We start from the raw sequence: 21,741 nt of genomic DNA, 5'->3' as shown, positions 1-21,741 counted from the left end.
GATTAGATTAACTCTTTTGTTAAACAAGCTTATAAAGCCCATAAAATGTTCAGTTCTGGAAATAGCATTTATCTAATCTATCTAAAAGCTTTCCGAATAATTTGTCGTGTGTATAATATGTTTAGGCGATCATGTATACAATAATTTTCACACAACGTTTGCTGGCTATTGGGTGTACAAAGACACGATAAAGTTTCCATAAACGTACATTAAAATTCAAATGCTGCCAGATATTATTCGATTGAACGCAATTTGTTAGCAGAAATGCGTGTTACTCTGTAATGCTTTCAACAAGGAATTACCGTCTAACTATTACGATACGCTTCAATTATTAGTATTCATTCACGAATGTATTAATGTATATGTCTACCGTTTCGCATAATTTTAGCTTCGAACTCAACATGTAGTTTCAAACATTTTACGCACGCAAAATTGTGCGTATACATTCGTATTGATTCGCGTTTTAGCCTACAGCTGCATCCACACTGATCGATCGCAACATCTCATCTATTCGTTATAATCAAATTCTGAAATTTTTCATATGTGCAAAAAATTATGAAAGTAACAAACTCATACAAAAACGAAATAAAATTACGTCAATATTTTTCAATTTGTACAAAAACTTTTGCTCATCTTGCTGAGAGCAAAGCAAACATGTTTCGGAGCAAACATGTTTAAAAATATTTAAGAATTTTATAATACTAAATTGAAATGAAAAACTAATACATATGTACAATATAATGTTGCCCTCTTATTGGAACAAACTCTTTGCAACAAACAGATTAAATTTAATTAAATTTCACATGAATTTAATTTACTTAAATGAAAACAATTTAAACAGCCGAATGTATATAATAACAATAATGGATATAATAACAAACAATACTCGGTAGACGTTCTTAGGCACCTAATAGTCTCTTTTTTATTTCTTATTTATATATAAATTTATATATAAATGTATGAAAATGCTTATGTCATTCATGATGTACCACTATTTTCTTAACAGGCTTACAACATAGCGGCTCAAAGTCAGAACTAAATTTTCCCCTTTAATGAATCGATAATCAAATATGATCGATTACCTCTCTTCCTCCCACGAGAAATGCGCGTTATTACATTCGACTGTTTCAATATATTTTTAACTTATTATATTGAATTAAAACAAATTAAATCTGATTTAAACAAATTAAATTAAATCATATGAATTAAATTAGATAAATTAAATTAGGTTACATTAATATTTAATATACAAATTGACTATTAAAAATTGACTATTAGTCTGGATTTTGATATTATAAGTCTAAAAAAATAAGCTAAAATTGTATAGACATTGTTTAAAGATTTAAAATAGTTTTATTAATTTTTTGAACGCAAGTTGTCTATATGTTATAAACAGACAATATGCTATCTATTTCGAGTGTGCGCACTACCTAAAGATAAGCCGACACATATGAAGATATAGGGTGTAACTCAGTATGGGCGAGACAACTTCTCCACATGCTCAACGTGTCATATATCACGATTAACTTGACTTAATGTTCCAGCAATGCGACTAGTGTGCGAAGCTAAGGCTATGTTATTCATTACAACGGAATTAATCTGGGAGAAATAAGGCAAAGTCACGCGGCCAATTAAACTGTATTCAACAGTTTTTAAAAAGGTGAGTGAAAATTTAAGTTATATGGGACGTATCATGCATAGAGTAATTTTCACGGTTAATTTTAAGAAAATATCGTAAAACAGATCTACAATCCGTGCATGGCAGTTTTAATTATTCTTAATTATACGTTCATTTTTATATATTAAAATTAAAATTAAAAACTTGAAATACGTCACTCTTTTACGTTATAAAATATTTGTCTAAATTCGGTGCTATACGGATTATTTTAATGCATTTTAATGCTTTTTATTCAATCGATAATCGTGTAGCTATTTAAACATTAATTTTTACTTATTATAAAAATAGATAAAAACCAAAATTTGAAATTTATTCTATAAAATTTCTGGTTTAATTTAATTAATTCACGCAGTAAGAAGAATCTCTTCACAAAAAGTTAATCATTATTCTTATTAACAGGCAATTGTAAAATTTAATTTAATAAAAGTTTATTGTAATAAAGTTTCAGTATACAATCACGATTTTTGTTTTAAAATCATACTGTATCAACTGGCCAATGAGAAAACTTGCTAATTAATACACTTGCGGATAAATTTAATATACGATATTTCCATAACTATATATATCGAATGCAGCGGTTTTTGAGTGTCTGTTTACATATCTGCTATGTTCAAATGTATGACTACTCGAGAATATATTCTACTGTGACTAAAAATAGGTAGACATGTCACTATCGTGATTGCATTTGCGCAGGCAAACGCAACTATATTTTGTATAAGCAAGATAGAATTCAATAATACACAAAGTAATTCATAATGAATCCGTATAATTTATAAAGCTGTTTCTCAATTGTCTCTCCTTGTAATCAGATGAATTAATGTAGACACGTCAAAGGTATGATGGCTTAAAAGAAAAATAATTTTCTGCTTATACTGGGATGATAATTATGATTGATGTTTCCTAAATTAGAAATAGTGTCGATTATTTAAGTTATTTATTTGAAGAATTATTTAATTTAATGGTACATGATTTTAGTTTAAGTTTTCATTTGATTATTCTGATTATCGTCACAAACGATTTTCAGATACTATCACAAAAGAGAAGAGAAAATGTATATTTGACGCGAGAAATGTTAGCAATGTTGCAATCTACCGCGCGTTAAATTTCAAATGCAGACAACAAGAATGTATTTGCGGCGCAACATTTCGCGGTGAAACTAAAATATATGTGCAACGTAGAAAATGTATGTTTCGCGTTCCATCTTCAAAGTTCGTATCGTACCTATGATTGCTGAAAACAATTTGAATTTATAATGCGGAGCCTATCTTACGACAAATCGCGAACTGCATCATTTTGATATCCACTTTTTCGCGAGACAAGACTTGCTTCGCCTTGAAGATTTATGTGAAAGATTTCTCGTGGAATAATCTATGATTTTACTTTGCGCGGGCGTTGACTACGACAAGAGTGGGACAAGGATGACAATTTCTCGAAGCTATTGAGATAAGTCAGCGGTGCGACTCTTAATTGAATGAAATCAACAGAAATGTAAGAATACAAAGGGAGAGAAATATTTTCGAAAGAGATTCAAATAACAATTCAATTAAATTTTAAAGACTTAAAGATTAAACTTTAAAGTTTTTTTAAAAATTTCAGACATCGAAGCTATAAATATTTTATGTTTCTGATCGAAAAGATATTGAAGTTTAAAATTCAAATTTAAGGAGATTAATAGTTCTTAAAATGTGAAAAAATCTATAGATCCAATAGTGTGTATTCTTGAAAAGCTGAAAACTTTACACCCAAAGTTTGCAATTTTAAAAAGTTCATAAATAAAAAATTGCACATTATTTAGTCAATATTAATTAAAATAAGTTTTTATAATTAATATAAGTACTTAAGATGTAATTTTCTGATTTCTTAATCTTAAAAACTAAATATATCTTTATTTAGTGATTAATGTACGTTTCGTTATTAAAATAACAATAGTATAAAATACTATTGTTTAATCTTTTTGGTTTGATCTTTAGTTTTTATCTACAGACAAACTACCATGAAATTGGAGTCCCTGCGAGAGAAATAAAAATTATGTTTCTATTGTAAGAATTTTCAGAAATACTATGTACTTCAAATGAAGTGTCGCAACCATTTGCGATGCAATGTTTCGTGGAAAAGTTGAAATATGTGTTACCTACATAGCGTCGTGTATCTTGCGTTTTATCCTCAAAGACCGCATCATCCCGTGGTCGCTGAAAACAATTTAAATTTGCAATGCAAAGCAGTAATAAGTCCCAGTCGGTTCGCAGTGTACGATTCGCGAACTGTAGTATTTTAGTTTTTACTTTTTAACCAGACGAAGAAAATTTATTTACTCCGCCTGGAAAATTTATGAGCAGTGTCCGTACTGTCTCTACGAAGCATATTCTACAATTATCTTACGACGGAAAAAATATATAATGTGCTAAACATACAGAACAGATGAAAAATGTGTTTGCTTGATGATGTAATTAAAAATTTTTTGATTAATAAATCTAATTTACATAAATAATGTTTCCAAAAAACATGTAACTATGTAACATGCATTATCGCACTATGTATATATAAAAAAAAACTTTTATTTATTTAAATATTTATATTGGAAACTAATTAAATTTATATTTGTATTTCATCTGTATATATTGTAACAAATTAATATCTACTTTTCAGGAAAGTTTGTATTACACAACATTTACATTATAAATATATTAAATTTTGTTTAATGCATATAAATAAAATAAATAAACAAAATAAGTTGAATCATATAACAATTCGGATTTACTCTATTCCATTCCATTTTTACATATTTCTCAAAATAAATTTTGGTTTATTTTCAAATGCTAAAGAAATTAAATTAGATATTAATATTTTTTTCGTAAAGAATCAAACGACGGACTAAAGACAGAACAATGGGATTACTTCCAAACCTTTATTCGTACAGATCTGTCGGCGTACATTAGAAATGTGCAAGGTTTGTCATCGTTTTCGAAGAAAATAATGAAATTCGTTCTTAAGAGTATGCTCCAACGTGGACGATTCGAGCGAGAACGATTGGAGCGTCAGCGCGGGCAATTGCCTTTATACAATTATGAATATTACGCGCCACGACAATAGTTCACATACATTAAAAATGATGAGCTTTAATTACAGGATGGGCGATTGATAGACGTATCTATATACATACCGATATCAAAATATTTGCATCGACACGTATATATCTATGTATACCGATTAGGATGACGTGAGCGATGTGTACGGAGCAATTTAATCGGGCACGGTGAGGTGCCTTATTTTTAAAATTTTATATATATATATATACATATACGTATGTACATAATATGTAACAGATATAATGTACATGATATACATATATATACACACACACACACACACACACACACACACACACACACACACACACACACACACACACACACACATATTGTTTGTGACAATTCACGACGATTTCCATCGGCGTGAAAATTCGTCACCGGTGGAAACTCACGTCGCGCGGTTCTTACTTATCTTACTTTCTCGTGCCGAGAGTTAAAGTCGATCAGAAATCTCGCATCCTCAGCGGCGATTTCTCTAAACTTTGCATCGCGGGTCGTTAAACTCTTAACTACTAATGATATATATATATATATATATATATATATATATATATGTATATATATATATATATATATATATATATATATATATATATATTTAGGGCGAGAAAATGATGATCGGCGAGACGTGAGACGAATGCGGGCTACGACGGAGGCAAAAGAATAACAGTACGAAAGGAAAAATGAACGAGACTAAAAAAGGGAAGGAGCAGAGGAAAAAGAGAAATAGAAAAATTCAGGAACGCGGGACATATACCACTAGAGGTGTCAACACACGATAATAACGTACGGGAGCAAAACCGTAACGAGAAAGCCAGTACGCGCCTCGATAATTCCATCCGTTGCGTTTTTCCTCGAGCGCACGAGAGGATAAGTCCGCAAATACGACAAATCCAAGCCCAGCTTGCGATACCAGCGGAGCGATGTTACAGTACATTTCGAACAAGTTTCCCCCAAGTCGACTTTCGGAGGCGAAACGCGAAACAATCAGAGTACGGAGATTCTCTCCTGCGGAAAGACGAGGCTAATGCTCGCGATACTCGATCGTTCTACGGATATTAATTATCTTATCGCTACGAGAACTCTCGTCATTCTTAGTCGAAAAAAAGCCGAGAGTCAAAGTAATCAAAGAAGGGATGAGAAAAAGAGTGTGTCTTTCTCTCTCTCTCTTCCTTTTTCTCTCCCTAAACAACAATCAGAACACCGCGAGATGGCTAATTCCACCTCTAATGTCACCACGAAGAACGGCCAACTGTGTATGAATATAAACGAAGAAAGAAAAAAGGAAAACCACAACCACGAGCCTCGGCATTTCGAATCCTTCTCGCTCGAAGCCCGGTCCTCGAAAAAATTCGCGCTTCCGTCATACAATATACAGTGCATCACCAAATCAGTGACGCTTTTCAATGATAATAGTAATACTAACAATAGTAGCGATGATGATAATAGTAGTAGTAATAATAATAATAGTAATAATATATTATCGATAACAATAATTTATTATCGTCCACAGCGACGACGCGTCTATCTGTGCGCTTTCTTCGCAAAAAAAAAATATATATATATAATGTGTGTGTATATATATATATATATATAAAACTATGTGTTTATATGTAGAATATCTCTCCTCCGTTATATATCGTCGCGTGCGCGACGAGTATTTACAATAATTGCTTAACTCTCGCAAGATTACTGGATTTCCCGGTGGCATAAGTTTCATGTCCGGAGGCGGACACCTTCTTCGCTCCGCGATTTCTTTTCACACGAGTCACTGCTTGCTGACTCTACTTTTCGCGATAATTTCCTTCACGTTTGTGCGAGAGATTCGAAAGGAAGGAGCAAAAAATCCTTTTCGAATGTGATGTACTTGTGCGAGCAGCTCGTGCGAAAAGGGCTTAGCGGTTATCGCAGCATCGTCACTTCCTGCTCATTAGCATCATAGGGTGTAACATCGCTGCGTTCGGGCATAGTTAATTCACGTGAGAAAAAACACTTCATCGCGGTGGCCTCCAGTCGCGAAAGTTACGTCACTGCTCGAAATCGTCGTCGCTTCGTTTCGTTTCCGCAGAGGCACCACTCGACTCTCGTCGATTCGCTTCAAGGAGTCGAACGACTTCTCTAGTCAACCCTCTCCTTCGTCCCCGCCGTCCGGTTGCCTCCAACGGCCGTGCATCTTCGTCCTGCAACGATTGACGGACGAGCGCGGCGTGTTGCAGCGACGAATTGCATCCCTGAAGGATTCACGGAGACCCAGAACGGCGCGAGTAGGTTTCTTCGTTCTTCGTTTGTTCTGTGCGATATGAGGATAAACACACACACACACACACACACACACACACACACACACGCACACACACACACAATTTCCTCTCTCTCTCTCTCTCTCTCTCTCTCTCTCTCTCTCCACATGTACAAGCTGTCGAGGACTCTCTTTCTCTCTCGCGACTGTCCGCAGGATAAACGCGAGCGCGCGCGGACGGACTGTGGCATCATTGAGCGTTCCAGGTACGGGTGACGGTCTTTTTCTCGTCGAACCGGACGTTCCAAGTTACGGAGGATACCGTCATTCGTGGCTGACAAGCTAATCTCCGCGTTCGATTGGGTACCTAATCTACGCGGGTTCGTATCGCGGACGAGATACGGCGTCACGGAAGCAAAAGGGATTCCCGATAAAGGGACATTTTCATTCCAAGCCGGAGGGTTGATCGCTCCTGACGATACAATTTGCGCCTGGAAGATGTTGGAAAATTCGAAGGCAACAATCTTCACTGTCAGGCAGAAGTCGATTAGCGTATGTCGGAGTAACGAGATGGATCGATAGCTTTCGCTTTTAGAAATAGATTAGGACTAGCCAACACGTATATATATATGTTGAGAAATGAAAGTTGTTAGCTTAGCTCCGATCGAAAATGTAGATTGTTGCCTTTATTTGCTTGTGTAATCGAGGACGTCGAATTTGTTGGAAGATGGAAGAAGCGTAACGCAAAAGCGAGATCTTGCCGTAAAGAACAGACGGAGTAAGAAGAAAGAAAAATGTGAAAAGAAGAAAGAGAAAAATAGGAAAGAGAAAAAACGATAGAACGCCATATCGGTAAAGCGACGCGGAAAAGAGGTAGGAAGAAAAATAGCGAGAAATATAGCACATCTAAAAATGTTCCGAACAGAGAGAAGGGTAAAAAAGAGACGATGAGGTGAAATGATGCAAACCTAAATATGTTAAAAGCAAACATTGAATTTGTCTTTTTATTATTAATGTTATTTTTATTATTAAATTTATGATTCTCGAGAAAATCAGTTCATCCTTTTGATTTTACGTCGAATACGATCTTACTCTACAGAATTTTTCGCTCGAAGACTTCGGGCGAGATATCATCTTGATTACTTTCGGAATACTTTCGGAAGCATTAATGTGATTAATTAATAGTTACTTGGATCTGCAGAAAGGATTGGACGTGGCCGTCAAGTTGCATTATGTGCGTTAATTGCACCTTTCGGGTTTCGAGAGTTAAAAAGGGAACGCTTCTCTCTACTTTCTCGCGATCAGTTATATCGCATCGTTCCTCACTCGGGTAGGAAACTAAGGCTGAAATTGCACTGATGGTTTGAGTCAACTAATCTTTTACTCTATTTCTATCCAATACGAGGTGTTAAATGAAAGGAGTCTTTTACTCCACTGATTTCGGATCTTTCAATTATTTCAGATTTTTTATTAACGAGAATTTTTTTTTGTTCGAAAAAAAAAAGATCGTTAAAAGTCGTTTAAAGAAAATCAAAATGTTAAAAATAATTGTGGTTCTTAATGAAGCACCGACGATGAATCCTTTTCTTATAATTTTAATGTGTAATTACAAATGACACCTTGTACAGACAGAGATAGATGACTCCATCGAGATTAGCATTGACCGACCTTGATGCAATCGGCTCTAAGAAGGCACAGTCGTTGAGTTAAGAACGTTAATGCAGCTCTAGACACCGAAGACGAAGAGTATTCCCAAAGCTGTTCGTTCGCTTCGCTTTCGTCGGCCTCGGGACGACGACCTCGACTCGAACAACCCCTCGTGCACAGCGATCTTGCGGAGAGGGAGAAGAGAAGATGGAAAAGAATGAAAGCAGCGGCGGCGAGGCGATGCAGCGCGTCTAGCCGGCGATCGGGGAAGTTCCCGAATTGCAGGGTGGCAGGTAGCTAAGTGGTTATTGAATGCGTTGCTGCTGTTTCTGTTGTTACTATAACGCTCTACGGAGCACAAGCGTGCCGGTTATTTCACGCCTTTATTCATTCATCTTTTTATTTTCATTTGGTTTCATTTTTTTTTAATTTTCGAGTTGAGCTTGCTTCGCGCGCTCGATGGCAGCAGCGACGGAGTGGGATCATGCCTATCGACGACCCACTCATTTACTGGGCCCACTTGTCGACGACCACCTCATTTACTGCAACATAACACACACGAGAACGATTAAGCGGCGGAGACCTAAAATGGCGAACTAAAGTGAAAAAAAAACTTGGACGGCCAGGCTGTTTTAGCAGCGCTCTCTCAAGTCGGCATCTTCCTCTCGACTTCAGCGGTCTGAAACGATCAGTCCTCGGATTAATTGGATTAACTGGGTGCGACTCGCTCGAACGAATGTACGGATCTCCTTTGTGAAAAGGAATGGTCGGGACGAGATCGTTGTAGTTTTGAATCGACGTATGCTATATATATCTATTTCTCTCTGCAAAGAAAGAATATTGCGTATCGATAATGGAGTAATGACGAGTAAAATGAAGTACAGCTTTCGACGCGATTTAAGTGAAATCCAATTTTCTTATTTGCTTATCATCACAATCATGACATTGTTAGAAACCTACTGGCGCGTAATGTCAATCGCACAGGTAGATCAGATGTTACGCGACTGAACAATTAACATTCGAGTAAAACGCCATAAAACTATTCGTACATTCGTTCTCTCTGTTCTTTCTTCTTTGTCATTCCGCGAGAGATCGAGGGATCGCCGATCGCCACGCAGACGAACGTGCACATGCCAACATGTCGCGCGCGTGCATATATACGTGCGTAGTCGGTGGTGCTTATTGCGGTGCGTGTTGTGTCGGGAGGGTTTTACTTTTTATGGTTTCATTCGGGAAATTTTTTTTTTTTGGCTGTTAGGTAAAGACGTCTCTGGTCTCTTCCAGCAGCTCAAGAGTGTAATGTGAGTGCTGTGAGTCGCCGATTTCTCGGCTGCGGCCGATTAGGTGTCTCTCAGATTCGCCCTACGCCCCCTCGAGCTTTATTTCGGCGTCACCGGCGGTGCCACTGCAATCATACGAGGGTAACATCGATTATTTCATCACACCGCTAAACCACCCTCGCTGGCTCAGCTATGGCAAGCCACGAGCCTCTCGTCCAAATCTACGGAGCGGGATGCAGCCATTAGTCGATGCAAGCCTTGGTGATAGCGATGTATTAACGCTAGCGGAACAGCTTAATCATTAATCACAAAGAAGAGATCAACTATCACACCTGAGATATTATAAAAATAAGCACATTTGTGAGTACGTGTGTGTACAGATATATTATGGTAAATTCGTGAAGAAAACAGAGTATTTTTACATATAAATCATATGCAAATAATTGTGTGTGTGTGTGTGTGTGTGTGTGTAACTGCTATAAATAAGAGATATTAAAAAGCGAGAAATAATTCTAAGTTTTAAGTGATTGAAATGTGCACGCGCGCATATTGAAAAACAAAAGAAATAATAATTCCCATAATTCCCTGAATTTTTTTGGAATGTACATTATATGAATAAATGTATACATTGTATAATAAAAAAGATCACAATTTTATTCATCAAAGATAGAGGAAACTGCCACCCCTAAGTCGTTCGTTTGCAAAATGCAGTATGTGGACGGCGTATGTATCATTGTACAGCGTACAACTAAACGTTAACATTGTCAGTAAATTTTTAAATTCAACATTACCTGTATCGTCCACCTGTAAGCGTAGTCGCCCTCGAAGATAGCTCTCTCCGTGACTGTACAGTTTGGCACACCAGCAGGCAGGGGGAAGTTAGCAAAAGAGAGGGTGACGAGGTCACGCGATGTGTCAGGGGATGTTTTCAATATCCTTGATTTTTAGGACTTGGATCATTCCGGATCGACACGACAGTTATCACATCGGTCTTTTTCCAGTGAACGCATGCAAAACTTCAAACAACAAATTTCAGGGGCGGCGAGGGAGGGAAAAGATAGGGCACACAGTAGCCACGATAATAAAAAGATTCGTCGTGGACTCGTTGTGTTGAAAAATTTCGGCATCACGTAGTGTGTTTTATTTTCCGAAATCTTGCCTCCACATATTGTGCGACGGTGATGAGCTGTACAAGATGGTCCCCACTGACAAGTCCTTGCGAACCTTTTGATTTATTATATTGAAAAATTATAAGGGTTATACAAGCAGAGAGCTGCCTTAATCATTGGATAAGTAGGCCATAACGCTCGTAACAATTTTGTTAAATAATAAATGTTTATTGTATATTTCAAAATTATTGATTTTATTTGATTAAATTTCTAGAAAGCCATATAAGCTGATTAAACTTTTCTTCATCCATATAATTTTAATAAATATATATAAAATTCTAAAAAATGTTAAAACTTTAAGCTCTTTATTTATAAAGAGACAAAATGCGAATAAAATTGGAATTTAATTTCGCTTCTGATTTTTAAGCGAATATTCAGAAGTCTCATGTAACTCTGACCCACTAACGTCTAAATGTTTTAAGCCAGCTGTTACATTCGGAATATCGTGGAGTGAATACCAAACAACAATAGAAAAAGTTAAAGTTAAATAGTTAAAATGGTTTTAGGCGGGGAAAAGTGAATCAAACACTTATTACGTCAGTGTCGTATTAAGTGTTCGATTTTTTTTTTCGTTGGAATGCACGCGGCAGCGACTGCCGAATTGAAGCAAAAGTTATTCCACACCTGCTTCGATTAGTAGGCCAATCGTCGAGGATTGAGAAACGCATTAGTAAACACATGATTCTTTTATTATAACAAGTAATGCATTATATATTATTCCATCGTCATATACTCTCACTTGTTATAATGTCGCTCCGTATGAATTCAAATTGAATACACGACAAAGGCAAATCGGATAAATAAAACAAATTACGAACGCCAATATGGGGGAATGGCGCAATAATTACACAATAATAACACAATTATACTTATCGTATGCGTAAACTGGATCGTAACTCGCGTAACAATGGGATTCGTGTATACAATTTCTTATTTTTCACTATTTCTTTCATTTTTTTTTATATTTCTGTCTCTACGAATCTGATTTATACACCCGGAATTATATTCTTGGCTATCTTTCACCGCGGATCGTATCCGCGGCGAATATTTCCTCCAAATCACTCGATGTCATATAGTATTCCATAAGTTATTACTATTAATATTACTTTATTATCGTTAGAAATAGGTACTTCCTGCAGGAAACGACGCGATTGTAGTCTCATCATCGCTGGACACCGCGTTTGATTGTCAACGTCACACAAGGATCAATGAAAAATATCTACGATGACTTAATTAACATTGACATTTTATTAATAAATTATCGTTAATAAATATAATATGTGAAAAGACCTACAATAAATATAAATTATTTCTTTTTCTTTATATAAGTATATATTGTACATAATATGGATTGCACTTTTTTTGATATTAAGTAATCGCATCGATATTTGCGTGACGTCGCGCAGTATTCTTTCGTCGTGATGGCACTACCCCGTCATTCTCGATCAAAAAAAAAAGACATAAAATACAATGCACACTCAAGTACTTACAGATACATCATGGACGAAGCGAAGATCCGGATGCGAGAGAACGATAAGCGACAAATCCCGAGGAAACCGTACGAATACATAAATACGTTTAAAAAAATATCTCAAATTTACAGATTTGCATTTCTATTGCTTCGGATTTCCGGATCTTTAAGTTCAATGATTAAAAAAATTCAGGGCTGTTTGCTTCGCGCGTTATCGAGATTTATCGCTCGGGTTTTCTTACATCCGGTCTCTCCGATTAATTTCGTCGAACTTATTGAGCGTCGTAGAGAACTGCAACATTAGACTCTTTGCACCGGCATTGGTCCTCGCGCGCGCATACCTGTGCTCCGATAATCGCGTTAATTATCAATGTGCATTCGAACATCCGGATAAGCAAGGCATTCATTGTTCTGCGCCACGGTAGGTAAACACGATAACGGCAAGAGTTACAGGACTCGGAGATTATCCCTAAGGAAATTCGAAATCAAGCCAAAAATCTCGATTAACTTTCGTACGAGAAACGGGCAAACGCGATTGTGAGAACGAGTTTCTTTCACAATCGATAATGAAATATCGCGAAATATGACTTTTATTGTTAACTCGCTTGCAAGCCACGGAATTCATCCATGAGCGGGGATTTTTTTAAGTGACATTAAAAGCGTAAATCGCGGACACAGGTATCGATCGCAGGACGCAAGCCGGTAACTTATCTCACGTTAAAAATGAAATTGCGTTACTCGGAACGAAACTACTCGAGACATAAGTTCGTTAGTGCGGTAGCGCTAACTCGAACGGTCTGATTAAGTTTTAATTATGCCCATACCAAAGTATCACGCCTTAACCGTTACTAATTAATTAATTATATTACAATGTCGCGCCGCGCGACCGCGTGCGGCCGATTCCTGAAACGCCGGGTGCGCAATTAAATTATGAAGAAGAAAAAAAAAGGGGGAAAAGAAAACACAGCGGGCGCGTCCGCTCCTCTCCGGAACACATCGTCAGTCTTGTTGCGTTTGCACGTGTTTTGCGGAGAAGCGTCTCGCGCGCTGCGTCCCGCGCGCTGAATCGCGAACGGCCGAATCACGGCAATCTCTACAAAGATCCGGATGATGTCTTGGATCGTGGAACTATCGACGAAAGCGAATCGCCTTTCACGAGACGGCATTGCTCTTGTTTTCTTCGTGTCAATTATTATTTTTTTTCTCTAATTAAAGATATAACAGAGAGAAGAAATGTTTCGTGAAAGACGAGATCTTTAATCCGATAAAAGAAAGAGAATTGAGACGAGTATCGAGCATCAACACTCTCTTGATTTTGATCTTTCTATCTTAGATTAGCTTGATCGCTTTCGCCGATAGGGCGCTCTAAGGGATGAACTGACTAAACAGCCAGATACATCGAAGGCCCACGTACTCGTGACGACACCGATTATTCACTTATGTGGCGCGTGTTGTCAAGGCAGTGACCGAACTCGCGTTCACTCAATCGAGAAATATCCTCGACTAATTAGGGACTTTGTTCCCAACGCAAAAATTCGGAGGATCGGCGATATCTACATCATCTGAGACTGTGACATCGGAAGTAAGAAAATGAGGAAAGTCGTATATAATTTAAACACAAATGAAACTCCACTAATAAAACTATCACGATTCAATGAAGCAGGATTATCGCCGATCCTTAACGCAATTCTGTACATGAAAAAGCTACTAGTCAAATTGTCTATCCAAAAGTATATTTAGCGTATCATCCCTCAGATTTCTTCGTTGCCGATAAAAAAAAACGATCTTTTTCAATTTAATCAATTCATCAAATTAAATCGTTTACATCTTAAATAATTTTTATTATTTAAAATAATTTATGAGATAACTATTATATATATCAAGAGAAAACGATAATTCTTCCACATTTAAAAAAGAAATTAAATATGATTATTAGAAATTTTTCGGGAGCACAAGGAATAGAAAATAGATGTGCCTAACTATCACTAAATATTATCAAAGATAAATTTATTAAAAAAAAAATCTATGTGTCGTTCAATCGATTCTATAATTAAGGTAGCTAGTTGATATCACCATTGATAAAAACGGATAATCAATCCCGACGTTGAGTGTGTTTTGCGTTCGGAACACTGTTCAGATATTAACACAAACGAACGCACTAGAAAATCTATGGACTGCCCCGTCAGTTTCGAGCATATGAGAGAGGTAATGAAGTCAACTACTTTCCTCTGCTTAACGATTGCCTTATTTTACACTTACGAACCTTTGCAGTCCATATCCGGAAATTAGCGATTACGCGAATTTCGCTATTTCATTGCGTAAACCTTTCAAACATATAAATCATACACATATGGGTTATACACACAGGAGAGAGATGTCGTGTTCGCAAACCAATGCGAGAAATTAGAAGAAACTCTGCTGTACCAATCGCAATTCACACTAACGATTGTTGCTTATTTCGTGATTTTTCAATTATCAATTATTTGTACAATTTAAAAAATTTGATCGTTAGATATTTATAAAATCTTACTCATTTGTCGTATTCGTAATAACGTACGACACAAAGTCTCGATGTTAGAATAATTAACAAAGACATTAATAAAAATGAAGTTTTTCGTTCTATTTATTTATAAATGTTAAGAGTACGTCATAATGTGATATAAATGTAAAAATCGCGCGCAAAATATTCATTGATCGCGTGGCACAGCAGAGGATATAATTGAAAAGAATAGATTACAACAAGAAAGGATCTTACAAAGTGCTGTGTTAATTATACCGTGCATGCATTATCTCTATGGGAAGGAAGACACGGTATGCAGGATACAAAATGAGATCCGTTAGTGCGAAGTCCTCGCATTTTCTTGAAATTTCAGCAAACGCTTAGACAGCTCCAGGTCTGACTTCGGAGTCGAAACAGGCACACCAGACACTAAGAATTCATTAATAAATGTGATTTATAACAAGCAACATTAAAAGCAACGGAAAAGAAATGTAAATGCAAAAAGATTAGTAAATGAGATTATCGCATGTTAACCAAATGTAGTGCTAATTTGTTGCGTGCGTGCATTAAACTCAGTCTGAGAATAAAATCAACGGACAAATATAACACAACTACTATTATCCATTCCATCTGTGTTTCTGCCGAATGTTTTATTGTCTTCGTTGTGTAAATATGTGTATTATTCTACAGGATTGACACGTCACAAATGTGTTAAATGGTGTTCATTTACGCCGAAACCCAAGTTACGATCCCCGGTATGGTTAGCGAGCGAACTACTTTGTACTTTTCGAACCGACCAAGATCAATTGTACGCTTCAAACATGCAAAGATATCAAAATTTATAAGATTAATATCGGCAGAAAAAGACACAGATGAAAAGGCATGCATAAATAAACTGTGGGTCTTAACTGTGTTAGTGCATTGCCAGGATCTGCCACGATTACAAAATAATTTATCTGTTGCTAACTATATCGAAACGTGCATATCAAGAAAAAAAATATAAATAATAGTGCAATAAAGGGAGGAGGATTGGGACGTCATCAAACATATCTATATCAGAAAAAACATCTATAAACAATTTCGTGTTTGTTGCAGAGGAAATTCAATGTTTAAAAGGCACTCGTAGAAAATAATTTAACGATCACAATCTTTGATTTACGACGGGGTCTCTCTTAGATCACTCGATGCCACTCAAAACCCGTGATCGTTGAGCGACGTCAGGGTACGGTGTGTGATGCGGGCATGGTGGGCCTTGGTGGCGTATTTCATATATAATCGTACTAACACCATGCACAACAGTCAAACTTGTTAAAATCTCACTTGAACGCACTCTGTTAATAACTTATCTCGCGTCTTCCCGCGTCACGGTGGGAAGAGCTTCAGTTAAATGCAATTGCGAGTCCAAGGATTTAGTCGCGGATGCTTTTCCATAGGAAAAAAACATCGTCTGCTAGACTAATATTATTATTTCACGGACGTTCTATATGGGACAGATATGCAACAGTCCAAAGAACACAGCCCACATTAGAACGATCCAATGCACGGTGTAAATTGGATTCTCACCGTCTGTGATCTTTCTGGCAACGAACTTCAAGGTTTCGTCGAGAAGTACCACTGGAATGGAGAACTTCATAACGGTAATCCATTCTTCCACCGTTAGCGGAGTCACTTGGAATACGGACTGAAACAAAAAAGTTAACAACATTCTTAACTGATTATAATGTTTTCAAGGTGAAAAAATAAAAACTCCTTCGTTATTTGCTTCGAGTTTCGACATATAACGACAATAAACGTTCACTTACTGAAAGAACATCGATGTACAGGATGACGAAATGGAGTGTGAAGGAAAGAGCCATGGAGGCGATAAGCCACATGTTGGACCAAGGTGGCATCGTAATGAGTGACTGATTCTCCGACAAGCTATAGAGAAACATGGATTTTATTATAATTCTGAAAATTATGTATATTCTTATGTGAAAAATATCACTGATGCCATCTCACCTGTTCATGGCATTTAACATTTCAATAGTAACCAATACAGAGAGAGCCATAGTCATGGGATGAGGATCGGAAAAGATCTTGCAGTTGATGCCCTTGAATTCGCTTCCACCACCGATACATGCCAAGTGATGAGTCTATATTTTATGCAAATAATGAATATTAATTATTCAAATAATTTGGATATAAATAATAAGCAAAACTTACCACTTGATAATAATTCATTTGAGGACCATTCGGACTGTACATGAACCACCAAGCAGCTGAACCCACAGTGGCAGCGCCTACGTATCCACCAATAGCCAAATAGCGGAAAAATAGCCATCCAGAAATCAAAGATTCATCAGCTTTACGAGGAGGCTATAAAAAAACGCATGTATCAATAAAACTTGAATTTGATGATATGATGGTATATTTTTATAATTATTACATTACCTTGTTCATAATGTCCAAATCGGGAGGATTGAAACCGAGAGCAGTGGCTGGAAGACCATCAGTAACCAAATTGACCCACAGAAGTTGAACTGGAATCAGTGCTTCGGGAAGACCGAGGGCGGCAGTCAAGAATATACTATAAAGTAAAAATAAAGCAAATAAAAATAAAAATTCAATTCTAATTTTCTTCATTGTATCTCATATATTTCATAAATACCTAACGACTTCGCCGATGTTGGAAGAAATGAGATAACGGATAAATTGTTTCATGTTATTGTAGATAGCACGGCCTTCTTCTACAGCAGCTACGATGGAAGAGAAATTGTCATCTGCCAACACCATCTCCGAAGCTGATTTAGCAACCGCAGTGCCAGAACCCATAGCAATACCAATCTCAGCCTTTTTCAAGGCAGGGGCATCGTTTACACCGTCGCCAGTCTAAAAGAATAAAATAATTATTTTGCTTTTCTATTAAATTTTTATAAACAAAAATTGTTTTACATTAACATCGTTAATTAAAGTGAAAAAATCTTAAATATAGCTCAATGCTAAAATAATGTTAAAATCCCTTTTTAAAAATTTCAATTGTATCGAGATTAGGAAGAAAGTATAATATATTGATGATAATGAATAATACTATTACTTACCATAGCAGAAATTTCATTCATGCTTTGTAAGTACTCCACGATTTTAGACTTATGAGCTGGTTCTACGCGGGAAAAGAGGCGAGCTCTAGCGCAAGCTGCTTTCTGTTCCGATGTCGGCAAGTCATCAAATTCACGTCCAGAGTATGATTTTCCGGTCGTATCCTCATCCTCACCGAAAACTCCGATACGTCGGCAAATAGCTTCGGCAGTGGCTTTGTTGTCACCAGTGATGACGATTACGCGAATACCGGCGGCGCGGCACCTAGCAATTGAGTCAAATACCTCTTTACGAGGCGGGTCGAGCATGCCTACTACACCTACGAACGTAAGATCTTTCTCGTATGTGTAAAATTTAGTGGAGTCGCCCAGATCCATATCCTCGGGCTTCATCGGATGATCGGCGGTGGCGAGAGCGAGGCAGCGCAGAGTATCTCTACCAGTTCCGTATTGACGAGTCAGATCCAAAATACGATTCTTCAAGGTTGAGGTAAGAGGAACTTTCTGTCCACCGACGCGACAATGCGTGCACCTATCTAATACTCCTTCCGGCGCACCTTTAACGAACAGCTTTGGTCCAGATCCCAACTTTGATGACTTTAGAGGCACGCAGTACGACGACATAGATTTGCGATCACGAGAAAACTCCAGCGTGAATTCTTTTTTCCATTTTGTTTCCATATCTTGCCTGACAACAATAGCGCCAGCTCGGCGATCCAGACCGCTTTTCGAAACTCCGAACGGATTGATTTTTTCCGCGAGAACGATCAGAGCTGTCTCCGTGGCCTCGCCGACCTTTTCGAACGCCTGTTTGAACTCATTGAAGTCAATAGCAGAATCGTTGCACATGATACAGATTGTACTAATCTCCTGTAGTGTTTCATAATCCTGCCCCTTAATCTTTTGCCCCCTCAAAAAGATTTCACCAATAGGTTCATAAGTCGATCCAGTGATCTCAAATTCGTGGAAAGAGCTGTCGTTACCCTCAATTTTGTCAAAGATAAACATTCTGTAAATATTAAAAAAAATTATTTTTATTTAAATAAAAAATTTATTTAGAAAAAGAAAATATGACTGTGTATTTTAAGATTCATGAATAACATCTACATTAAAGTAATTTTATTTATTCAGTTATCTTACCGGCTAACAGACATCTGATTAGTCGTCAGAGTGCCAGTTTTGTCGGAGCAAATGACGGACGTGCAACCCAGAGTCTCTACAGATGGTAAAGATCGTACAATGGCATTCTTTTTAGCCATACGCCTAGTACCCAGAGCCAAGCAAGTTGTAATTACAGCGGGCAAGCCTTCGGGAATAGCAGCTACGGCGAGAGCGACGGCAATCTTGAAGTAGTAAATGGCACCTTTAATCCAGGAACCACCGTGAGCCGGATCGTTAAAATGGCCAATGTTAATAGCCCACACGGCAACGCAAATCACAGAAATAACTTTCGACAGTTGTTCACCAAATTCATCCAACTTCTGCTGCAATGGTGTCTTGATTTCCTCGGTTTCCGACATTTCTGTACGGATTTTGCCGATAGCTGTATTCAAGCCAGTTCCAATAACAATACCACGAGCCTTTCCAGCGGCGACATTGGTACCAGAGAACAGGATATTTTTTTTATCCTAAAAAAATAATATCAGCATAATTGTTAATAAATGTTCTTAAAAATCAACCATAATAAACACGACCAAAGATCACAATAAACATAAACTTTATGAATGAAAGTTCTATATTCTTTATAATTTTTTTTCAAATATAAATTTTTATATAACGTTGATACTTGAGAAAAAGTAGCGGAAATGTTTTTATACAGCTGCAACTTTACCTGATTGACGGCGCGTGGGTCGGGTATAGGGTCGGTGTGCTTGATTACAGACACCGATTCTCCAGTCAGGATGGACTGGTCAATCCTAAGCGTAGTCGAGAAAATTTTAGACAAACGAATATCGGCCGGGATTTTATCGCCAACAGACACCTCTACGATGTCACCGGGCACGATTTCCTTAGCCCGAATCCTCTGAACGCCAGATTTATCTCCTCGTACAACTTTACCCATTTCGGGTTCATATTCCTTGAGCGCCTCAATCGCAGATTCGGCGTTTCGTTCTTGCCAGACACCGACCACAGCATTGGCAATGAGGATGAGCAGGATAACGAAGGGTTCGACGAAGGCCGTGAACGCATCCTCGTGCTCTTCAAATAGGGCTAATACCTGTCAAGAAATAGACAATCGATTATAGATTAAATTAAATCATATAAAAAAATAAAAATAGAAAAATTGAATATATTAAATTTATATTTCTCAGCAGACTGTTAAATAACTTTATCTATTCATTTATATATATTGTCATCTTGAAATTAAATGACAGTTGGAATTCCATAAAATAAATAATTACATAAACCAGCAAGGAAATATAAGCAATTCTTTCTTTTAGTTATTGCAGCGATATTATAGAATAAAATTTATAGAACATTTCTAGAAATATATATATAAATATACGTTAGAAAATAAAGAATCAAAAAGAGAATCAATTTTTCAAGACAGATATTATCAAGATAAAATTCATTTCCCTATGCTATTACTACATCTAATGTAGTGATAAATCACATACTTTGTTTCCACAATTTATAGATCAAACTCAAGATAGTGAATGTTACACATTTCTCTTACGCGCTAAGAGAAAATCAGATCACCACGGCTACTTGAAATCAATATGCTATTTTTTCACCTCTCGTCGAAGATATATTTAGCCTCATTTACCCTTGAACCCCCGTAAACATATAATTACGATGTTTTTAGCAAAGTAGCATGCGACAAAGAAAATTCGACAAGAAAAAGAGCATCGGAATTCACTTAGCATTATCATTAATTTTTCTGTAAGATTTAACGTTTACACGTAAATCGTATTTCGTAAATCGTAATTAATAATAATACCGATCATATATATTTAATGTTTAATTTATATTATTTTATATTTTACTTCCTCAAAGATGCATTTGTTTCGAAAAAAAGAATTATTTACTACCTAAACTTTTATATCGGTTTAAAGTTTGTCAGATTTAATTATAATTTTTTAATATAATATTTTGTAACATTTTGTACTTACAAAAGAAATAATAGCAGCTAATAGAAGAATCTTAACTAGAAGGTCATCGAACTGTTCCAGAACGAGTTGCCAGATGGATTTTCCTGTAAATAAAAAATGAATTAAATACAATTAATAGTTCATAATACGTGGAATAAAAAAATTTGATTTCCAAAAAACATGAATTTTTAAGGTAATTATTAAGATAATAATATTTCTTGTAACAATTCCTATATTCAAAATTCGATTTTACAAACAATTCTATCTAATATATTGCAACAAATTGGCGTAAACTTATATAAAATTTATAAATTACAGAACTCCACCAATCGCAAATTGCAATCTATTTAAATAATATAGATATTCAATATACTATAATCGTATAAATGCATTACTATATTAATTCTTTATTATACAAAACAAACATATCTTATTAATTAAATGTAGTGTCATACAACAGTGAAATTAATGGTTATGCAATTGTAAATGATATCTATTA

At 36.4% G+C, this 21,741-nt stretch overlaps 2 protein-coding genes across 8 annotated transcripts in view; one reads left to right on the top strand and one right to left on the bottom strand.

Moving 5' to 3' along the window:
* Window positions 1-4,430, top strand: part of LOC105423311 (alkaline phosphatase) — a 180,383-nt gene extending 175,953 nt beyond the window's left edge. The window contains exon 11 of the transcript XR_016139896.1: window positions 1,545-4,430. The gene's annotated coding sequence lies outside the window, so the exon portion shown is untranslated. The remainder of the gene's footprint in view (window positions 1-1,544) is intronic.
* A 139-nt stretch (window positions 4,431-4,569) lies between these two features.
* The window catches only part of SERCA (ATPase sarcoplasmic/endoplasmic reticulum Ca2+ transporting SERCA), a 42,168-nt gene continuing 24,996 nt past the window's right edge, over window positions 4,570-21,741 (bottom strand). For 5 of the 7 annotated variants that reach the window (XM_089079808.1, XM_089079807.1, XM_089079806.1 and 2 more), the window contains exons 4-13: window positions 21,264-21,346; window positions 19,982-20,368; window positions 19,291-19,778; window positions 18,154-19,159; window positions 17,724-17,944; window positions 17,507-17,642; window positions 17,279-17,431; window positions 17,075-17,208; window positions 16,876-16,993; window positions 11,774-16,754 (exon numbers count right to left, since the gene is read on the bottom strand). In XM_089079808.1, coding sequence (XP_088935934.1) covers window positions 16,554-16,754; window positions 16,876-16,993; window positions 17,075-17,208; window positions 17,279-17,431; window positions 17,507-17,642; window positions 17,724-17,944; window positions 18,154-19,159; window positions 19,291-19,778; window positions 19,982-20,368; window positions 21,264-21,346 — 2,927 coding nt within the window. In that variant the 3' untranslated portion in view covers window positions 11,774-16,553. Of the gene's footprint in view, window positions 10,059-11,773; window positions 16,755-16,875; window positions 16,994-17,074; window positions 17,209-17,278; window positions 17,432-17,506; window positions 17,643-17,723; window positions 17,945-18,153; window positions 19,160-19,290; window positions 19,779-19,981; window positions 20,369-21,263; window positions 21,347-21,741 lie in introns of those variants that run through there. The other 2 variants (XM_089079811.1, XM_089079810.1) reach the window with 2 other exon arrangements.

This window comes from Pogonomyrmex barbatus, unplaced genomic scaffold (assembly GCF_055798465.1).
Source record: "Pogonomyrmex barbatus isolate J1 unplaced genomic scaffold, ASM5579846v1 scaffold3, whole genome shotgun sequence".
Classification (NCBI taxonomy): domain Eukaryota; kingdom Metazoa; phylum Arthropoda; class Insecta; order Hymenoptera; family Formicidae; genus Pogonomyrmex; species Pogonomyrmex barbatus.
This window is presented reverse-complemented; position numbering and strand designations above follow the sequence as displayed.